Below are 9,367 nucleotides of genomic sequence, written 5' to 3'. Positions count from 1 at the left end.
CCCCCTTCATCCCCCCCCTTTCTCCCCCCTCCCAGATACAATCTAATGTGAATGGACAGCGATGATTAGAACTTGATGAGGAGAGTTGAGAGTGATGATTACAATTTGCATGTGAAAAGCAAGTGCATTCTGTGCCTCTCCTCCCCACAAAGAGTCTAATTGCAGCTGCCCCGTGAGTAAGGTAGGAAATCCCCTGGACCCTTCCTTCTGCAAATGGAACACTTGAGGCTTTACCTGAATGTTCCAATGAGCCTTTGTGGTGTTTGGTACTCCCGGATTCTGCAGCCCGTATTCTGACAAGCAGTTCTGCATTAAGGTGAAAAGAGGTATGTGCTTATTCTGGGCATCGTGCCACCAGCGCTGGATAAGCCGGTGATTCATGAGTGATTCAGCCCAGTGAGTCTGCAGAGACTGGGGAACAGCCTGACAGGCTCTGGAGCAGGTGATCTATGAGCAGGCATAAATTATTCCTGCAGAGATTCATGTACAGTCAGGTTTTCATCCCATCCCGCTGCAGTTGATACTACGGAGTCACAGCCGGATACTCCATCCAGAGTCATAATTTTTGCACCTGAAACCCTTGGTGTCATTAGAGGACTTTCCTCGGAGACTCCGTCAGACTGGCTGCTTTGTCCCAGAGTGAGGTGTCTTCCCAACACGGCCACACAAAAGTGGGCAGAAGTCCAGTGCTTATGGCTGACCGTTCTTACGTGATGTACCCTGAAACGGTGGTGGTACAACAATGCCTCCTTGGGGCAGTCTCCAAAGTTCATCTTTACCTGCACTCCTTTCCGAAGCGTCATTCTTTAGTGACAGAGAGGAGGTAAATTGCCATTCTGTGTGAAACGTGGGTGGGCTGAGAGGAAGAACTTCTCTTGGTTCCCACTGCTTCAGTAAAACAAAGTTTCTGTTAGCGATAAGTATGGTGAGATTGAGGAATGCTGAGAAAACGTTGTGTGCGTTTAAAATTTGGAAGTGAAAAAGGTTTGTGGTTTACTGAGTATTTGTTTTGCAAAATTGATCTTTTCAAGAAAAGTTCCGTTTGTGTATCGGCTTATTAAAGGAATTAATTGTACCAGCTGGGACAGAAATGTCTTGCATCCTTCATGTATGTATATAATTCTCTGTTTTTATTTAGGAGCAAGCCTTTGATCCGTATGAAACCTTGTCGCAGGATATTCTCTCTCCACAATTTCACGAGCATTTTAATAACTTAATGGCGAAACCTGCTGTTGCTCTCCACTTTCAGGTGAGTGCAAATGAGAAATACTGAATTGCTTTAGTTCTCATATTTCAAAGGTTTGAATTTTTTAACTAATTCTTTGCTTACTACTGAGGAAGAAATCCTCTAGATTCTCATCTTTCTTCAGTGTAAGATATTTGGACTCTGCCTCTTCCTGTAAAAACTGGACAAAGCTCTGACCCATCCATGAGTCTTTTGCAGGTTTTTTTGTCCTCACATCAGGCTCTGTTGTTTGAGGATAGAGGGTGACTTCTCATACCTGCCACTTCTAGTTCTGTTTTGCCTTTTAATGCCAAACACAGGTACCAGGCACAATATTTTCATTTTTTTCCACACATATATTGCAGGCCACTTTTCAGCATTGAGGCTGGGACTGGCCGTTTTTCTTGAGTCATTTCTCTAATAGGACCATCCAGCAAGATCATCCGTGATTATTTTTTTGTGTTTTGTTTTTTATTACTTCCTTGCACCAACGTGGCAGATCTATTAAAGACTGCTGTTCAGAAGACTGAGCTTGTGCTCAGACATGCGCTTAGAGAAACTGCTGAGCGAGTGTTTGATCAGCGGTGCTCCCACCTAAACCCGAGATTCCTCTGAGCCATTCCTTTAGGGCGAGTGTTTCCTCTTCAGCTCTGAGCTCTTGGTAACCTGGATCATCTCACCCTTAAATACTACTTGGTGAATGAAGTAAAGCCCTTTACCAACCTCAAGCCTTTATCAACCTCGAGCCCAATGCCAGATTAAATTGTAACCGAGTCATTTGACGGTGAATCTGGCCTCCTTTCTGATTCTTCTCACTGTAAAAAGGTTTGGGCTTTCTCAGGGGTGTTCCTTCACACTCCTCCTCCAAGCTGTGGAGTGAAGGTGGAGGTCCAAGCTCTGGGCCGTGGACATATATGAGCTGTCTGTGGCAATTGCAGAGACATGCAGCCAGAAATCTTAAATGGGGGGAGAGATCATTTCCAAGAAGGAGATCAGGTGATGCTGTTTCTGTTCAACGGTTACCTTGGTATGGAAGGTGGCAGGGATTTCACTGTCCTTTGGAAAACCTCTCCTCTTCTGACAACCTGAATTATTGTGTTAGTTAACTGCTGGGAATGGGAGAAGGTATCTAACTCATTTTCTAAGTCATAAACTTGTGATTCTCAGTTCCTGAGGAAGAGGAGATACTTCTGTGGTATATTGGGTGTAACCTGAAGCACAGTGTACAAATCTGGGAGAAGAGGACATGAGGGGGAAGTTTGTGACAAGTTTATTTGATTGTATGGGAGTCCTGGCTGGTCTTTAACATTCCAATGTTTTCCTTAAATTCTGCCACAAACTGTGGCCCAGGGTAAAACGTGTTATTTTGGAAATGGGTATGAGCTTTTTTCAAAATATGTTCAAGCATTTTCTGCATTCTGGGATGTGGCTGTTGACTGGGGAATAAGGCGTGCAGCTTAGCCATAGACAGTGCAGTATATTTAGGCGTTGGTACTTCAACTGATGCTATTAATTGAGTTCTGCAGGCAGCACTGAAATACAAAGGTGTTAGGGGTTGCGATATGAGCACCCCTATGTGAATTTAAGGATGCTTATAAAATGACTTAGGGGTAGCTTGGCCCCGCAGCTTCTTATATTTGATTTGCTACTTCTGAGTTGCCATTTTAAGGAGGCAGATCCTGCCAACATTTGTTGTGGGGGTTAGGGGTGTTTCCAGAGCTATGGGTTCACTGGTGAGTGGGCATCAAAATCCACCCGAAGCTGTTGATGGAAAAGGGTGCTTGCAGTGCCTGGGAGAGGGTGTTTACAGGTTCTCTGCTTGATGTCTGTTTCCAGAGCGTTTATGTGTCTCTGGGTCTTATAAAGAGTCTTATTAGACAAAAATGTTTTTGGAAACCTTATTGTCTTCCTTACTACTAGATGTAAGCACTGAGTAATGTAGATCGGCAGCGACACCCTGGATGTGTCTAGCGCAACCATCTTGCTCAAAGCAGCGTTAACTTCAGGACCTTGTGCAGTCCTGGTTTGAGTATTTCAGTGTAAGTAATCCTGTTTATTTTCCTTTTCAGTCCACTGCTGAAGGGTTTAAAGAAGCTGTACGATATGTCCTCCCACGACTCATGCTTATCCCAGTCTATCATTGTTTGCACTACTTTGAGTTACTACAGGTAAATGAAGCCACGCTCTTGTTTCCTGCTAAAAACACTTCTTAATGTGGAGAATCTGAGCTTTTAAATAGGCGATTCTATTTTACTTACTGCTTGTGAAAATTGAAAGTTATGAAAACATTATTTTGACACCAGTTAGTATATGTTGAAAAGTAAAATGATGTAAAAAAATCTTCAGAGCATCTATTGCTCTGTTATGAACATTTGAAGTAACTACATTTTATTCAACAAACCTTTATTGAATTTGAGTTCTAATATAGTTAAAACTGTAATATGCAAATCTAATTTCTTCTTTCCCTGAGTTCTCAATTTTTTGTCTGTTCAGAAAAAGCTAAGCATAATTCAGATCAGTATTCTCAGTCTCAAGCCACACTCTGGTTGCAGCTCAGCTGATCTTATTTTGGGGTTTGGGGAGGCACCTTCTTTCAGCGGAGTCAGAATAATCCATTCTTAAAATTCAACCATTTGTCCCAAGTCCTAAATGGAAGAGGTACAGCAGAAAATACCATTTTTCATAGCATACCACACTTTCTCCATATTGAGGAGAAATGAAAATAAGCATGATTATTTTCTTATTTTCTGTCTTCTAAGAAATGACATTGATGAAGTGTTAGGCTTTATGGAATTCTGATGCAGATGATAAAAAGTTGTTACTGCAAGATGTATTTCAGGGGTCTTGCCATATAAGTTATTTAGGTTGGCATCTAGTCCGTATTTATGAGCAATTCTGCCTGTTGAGGCATTACTTATTTAAGAACAGCCTCTATTGGTTTGACCACAGATCACTTGCACATATTTCGTTCTGATGTGCGCTGGCAAGGTGGTTCACATCAGTAGATATTTCCCTTGGGTGTAACAGCCAAAAGCCAAAAAGTAACTAAGCATGTATCTATTTGCTTACAAGCAAATGTTTTTGCTGTGAGTTATGAGAAGAGAGGCCAGCAGTCAGCAGAAATTTAACATCTGAGATCTATAATAGTCATTCTTGAATAAGAAAAAGTAATGTTGCGGTATCTTGAAAAATACTTAGATCAGAGCTTTTTTTTTTAAGTAGCTGAGGATATTGTAAAAGAAGTTTCTATTTGCCCCATTGTGTTGGGAAAGTTTATAATGCTTATAAGGGTAAGCGAATTATTAACTACCTGGGATATATTTAAATTAAACAGGTAAAATATCCTGTGGCTACAGCTGACATTTTGAAATAGCAACAGAAATTACACTTTAAAGTTCTCAATGTAAAAAGTGATACTAGCAGTATCGTACAGGTCTGTTATATGGGACTCCTTTGTATTCCAAAGGATTTACTTGTATGTAGGAAGAAAAGGAAACTTTGCAACGTAGAACTTATGGATAATACAATATAAAATTTTCTCAAAAGAATCCAAAGCCAAAAACTAGAACTTGTTTTAAGACGGGGTCTGTAGTTAATATCTGGCACATATTGCTACTTTTTCTTTTTTCTTTTGTTTACGTTCAGTCCTGTTTTCATTATGTCTGCTGTGATATCTTGCATGTCCAGATTTAGATAAGTAAACACAAGGATGATTTATTTTGACCCATGAACCACACATCTCCAGTGTATGGATTACTGATGGTTTGTAGAAGGGTTTAAATCCATGTGGTCTCAATAAATTTTAAATTTTTAAGCACTTCTAATGATCGTTAGTTTAGAAAAGTTAACAAAGCTTAAAAAAAAAAGGCAAACAAAACAACCCTAACGACCAGTGAACTTTCCTCTAGATAACTGCACTGTCTCTATTGAGAACAGAAACTTTACATTGCCGTAGCTTTAATATTTGCCCTCATAAAGCTTATGTTTCTTTAAGGACGTCTTCCAAAAGAAAATAAACTGGTCAAAGAACTAAAGGATGACAGCAGAACCACGGCAGGGTTCTGCCAGCCCTGCTGTGAAGTGAGCACTGATAGCTTCGTAGATACGGCTCTCTTTCAAAATAGTGTAACTTCCCTTTCCGTAAGGGTCAGTTGCATACGATAATTCTCTGGAACTTCTTAAAATGTTCTTCTTTCACACTTAAAAGACATAATTGGATTAGTGACCTGCATTATGCTGAAGGTCTGGCTAATTAGTGACCCATTGTGTCTTAAAGCTGGGAAATGGAGTGCATCAGTATGAAATGAAATAACGAAATCATCTACCACAGCTTTGGGAGAGTCTAAATATTTAACAGATTTTACAAGCTGCCTAGTGTTTGTCTGCTTTTTAGGGAAACATTAACATTATTGAGCAGAGTTTTGTGTGTTTTCAAAACTTACGATTAAATGCTTTGCATGTAAACTTGGTAGTTTTTTCTTCAGTGACAGGAAAGGGTGGTTACTATTTATGTTTTAACCCATGGCACAGAGAAGACAATTTGGTTTTGATAGCCCGTCTTAAATCAGTAATGCTGCAAGAGTTTTCTGTCTCTTGGGCGCTCTGAGTCTCCTCATAACTCCCGTTAACATTGATAGGATCAGGTTATACACGCACATTCTTTAATTTCCTCATATCTTTGAAGAATAAAGTCTGGCAGATAGTGCAAAACCATTTTGCTGTTTCTTTTATTATTTTTAGCTTGGATAGGGCAGCGGGATGCTGCATGAAATATAATATTAGGCAATGCCTTTTTTAGCTAGGGACTTTTAGCAGCAAAAATGATGAAATTTAACCTTTATCCACAGTATACAAGATTTGTGAATAGAGTTAGAATTCAGCTGCAGAGGCTGACTGTCATACCACTCTATACTGATTCATGGTAAACACAGAGTCTCTCGTTGTGATCACTTTAGTTGCAGGTTTAAAATTTGAAATTTATGTTGTAGTTTGAAAACACCCTAAATTTACGGCAGAGATTTTTAAAAAGTGGCGTTTTAGGGTTAGAGAAGGTATTTATTCAACAATATTAATATATTATAAACTGCTGGTACTTCTTTGTTACCATTGGGTTTTTCTCTAGGAACCTCGGTTGAAAAAGACCTAGCAAAAATGGAAGAAAACAACAGAATACTCATATTTTCATGGCTTCAGTAGGGAGAGAAGCTAAGATCGAAACTGTTACTCCTGAAGAAAGTTTCCAAAACCCCTACTGAATTATGAGATAGATAAAATAATGAATGATTTACAGAAGCACAGGCCTCAATGTTTGCTCTTTTGCAAAACAGCAAAACTAAAATGAATGAAAGTGTGAAAAGCTTGAAAATTCTTTCAAGCTGTAGAATTTTTCTCCTTGGTGGAAAAACCTGTTTGTGCAGCCTCTGGTGCAGGATCTTCATCAGAGACTCCTCTTTACCTAAGCAAGAGGCACAGGGTTGCACGTTGGTTGGAGACCCCCATGTTGAATTTGTTTGGTTTGGCAGCTTTTCGTTAGTCACCAGGAAATCACCTTTGAACACGCCGAGTCAGAGGGCAGGCCCTGATGTCACTTTAAGGTTGGTTGCTTGTTCCAGTATTGACAGAAAACGGACCTGCCGTAGGGTGATTCGGAATGAGCGGTGATGGCAAAGGTTGAAGGAAGTCATGTAAAGAAATAAAACTATCTTGAAGGAAAGAATAGTCTTAGCGATCAAAAGTTGTTAGATCTTGCAAACAGGTAACAGGCTAAATATATTCCGATTATGACGTCTTTGATTATCAGAGTATTTGAGTTTGAAACACTATGCTTGACATTTCCAAGCATGAACACCTTAATGCTGGCAATGTAGAGGAGACCTTAATGTTTCATCAGACTTTCAAGCTCCAGGTCCGCTTTCATAAGCGTGTCTGTTGATACCAGCGTTCCAGGCAACATTATTCATTGAAGGCAGTGCAAAGAACTCAAGGGGCCATGTAGTCCATCCAAATCCTCAGCAAGGTGCCAGTTAGATATATCACTAAAATCCTGAAGGTAAGCAGAGGTCTGTTTAAGTCCGTGTTCAAGTCCAAGAAGGTTTTCCTTTGCTTGACTATAGAGAATATCCTTCCTTCTCATGTGACTTGAAGGCGGATTATCCCTAATTCTTGCATGTGACTTGCTCTGTTGTTATCAAGCAATCCGAAATGTATGAAATTCCAGCTTTCGATCTTTTCCGCTGTTACCTAATCATTGGCCGACAGAGAAACCCCAGTCAGTATTCTGCAGGATCACCATGATACAATTTTTTAAAGCGAACAGTCATCTTCATTACTTTTTTCTGACAGTTTTCTGTACAATAAATTGAATAGTTAATACTCTCAGCTTATCATCACTGGTATTTTAAATCCATCTGGCATAAGCAGCATCCCCTTTTCCCTTTTCTAAAGATTTACATATTTTCTCTGTCTAGCAAGCATTTTACACTTTTGCATCTGCTTTTCAAACGGAAAGATGCTTGTTAAGAACGGGCATTTGGAAAAGCAGATGTCAGTCCAGTGATTACAGAGAATGAGATACGCTTCAGGTAATCTGCCTGATCATCAGGAATCTATGCATTAGGGTGTAGAAATAGATTAGATTACTTCCAAATGTGTATTTTTTTTTTCTTCTTTTTTAATACAAAAAAAGCAAAACACACCATTTCATGTCTGTTAAGTGCCAAACACAGCTCCCTTTGGAAAGGGGATGCAAGAAATTCTGCTCAGGACATGTGAGGACAAAGACTATTTTATCAGACTCGGTAGCTTTTCCCACTTTCGCACTTGTCATCTTTTCACACCATTTTTATGTTCTTTCCATTTCTGTGGCATTTCTGTAAGGAAAAGAAGGGTTTCCACAGAGGTAGACATTTTTCCCTTCCCTGTACTGTTCCTCAGCTCATAAACTTCCCAAAAATTTTTGGCCATGAAACTTTCATTTCTCTAATATGTAATAATATGGAGGTTGTTTGGGCATGTGAAAAATAAAAATTTGAGTAGGTTAAATTACATGAAGAGAGTGGACCAATCTGGTCAAATCCTGTTCTCTCAATTACTTTTAGAGGAAGCTACATATCCTTGCTGAGGGAATGTATTGGGGAAAGGAAAAGAAGGCTTCTGCCATGATGAGTGATTGTAAGTAAGATTTCTCTTAAAGTATGTAGGTAAAACAGAGTTTATCCAAAACTGCGTGGCATATTGTCTTGATTTTGCCCAGCAATCTATTTGCTTGAATTTTCTTAAAAAAAATTCATGCGATCTTGAACATGGAAGGGGTTAAAAAGAAAAATCTCTTCTATTTATATCAGTGGTATTTTAGGAGTGATCACCTTCAAGAACCAAAAAGAGGAACTCTCTGAATAGGCTTTGCTCAAAGCATATTGCTGCCAAGTGTATGGAGATGATATGAAAGCCTGTTGAATTTCCTAATTCAAGAAGTTTCTGCCTAGTGGTAGAGACGGATCAAGTCTTTATAAAAAGGAAATACACTGATTCTCACTGTCTTTACGTTTTGCTATTAGTAGCAAATCTTGAATTTCAGCCTTTTTTTTTTTTTTTACTATGTTTGCACAGTGCAGAATTGACATTTCTTTTTGAAATAGATGAGTTTGCCGAACCTGGCAGAATTTACAATGGTAAGAAGCAAAGAGAGAATCTTGGTCATTCTATCTTTTAAATTTGCTCTGAAATACTGAGTTTAATTGACTAGCTGAAGGAATGCTACACATAGTTACATAAAGCAGTGTTTAATTCTCAGCTATTTCAAACCTCCAAACTATTTAATGAAGTCAGTTGTGAAACAGGACATTGTTGAGAAGATAACAGGAAAAACAGTACCTGACAATTAGCATTGGCTCTCGGTAAAAGGGTAAAGGGTTATCTTTCTGAACTGCCTCCTGCTCTCTCCTGTTGAGTATCTACTGACTTTTCCTGAATATCTGACAAATGTTTTATGTTACACACATAGCTAATTTTGAGCATGCTTCTAGTAGTAACTCTCTCATTGACTTGAAGTCACTGACTTCACCGAGTACTGTAGATAACACCATACAAGAATGTTTCTCTGTCTTCCTACCCGTCTATAAATTAGACAAATCTGAAAGAAAA

General features: G+C 39.2%; 1 protein-coding gene across 1 annotated transcript in view; it reads left to right on the top strand.

Moving 5' to 3' along the window:
* Positions 1 to 9,367, top strand: part of SOS2 (son of sevenless homolog 2 (Drosophila)) — a 56,415-nt gene that overhangs the window by 26,096 nt on the left and 20,952 nt on the right. The window contains exons 8-11 of the mRNA XM_009893931.1: positions 1,139 to 1,249; positions 3,295 to 3,383; positions 6,243 to 6,253; positions 8,583 to 8,620. Coding sequence (XP_009892233.1) covers positions 1,139 to 1,249; positions 3,295 to 3,383; positions 6,243 to 6,253; positions 8,583 to 8,620 — 249 coding nt within the window. The remainder of the gene's footprint in view (positions 1 to 1,138; positions 1,250 to 3,294; positions 3,384 to 6,242; positions 6,254 to 8,582; positions 8,621 to 9,367) is intronic.

This window comes from Charadrius vociferus, unplaced genomic scaffold (genome assembly GCF_000708025.1).
Source record: "Charadrius vociferus isolate BGI_N301 unplaced genomic scaffold, ASM70802v2 scaffold49, whole genome shotgun sequence".
In the NCBI taxonomy this organism is placed as follows: Eukaryota; Metazoa; Chordata; class Aves; order Charadriiformes; family Charadriidae; genus Charadrius; species Charadrius vociferus.
The sequence above is the reverse complement of the archived record's forward strand: the minus strand, read 5'-3'. Positions and strand labels throughout refer to the sequence as shown.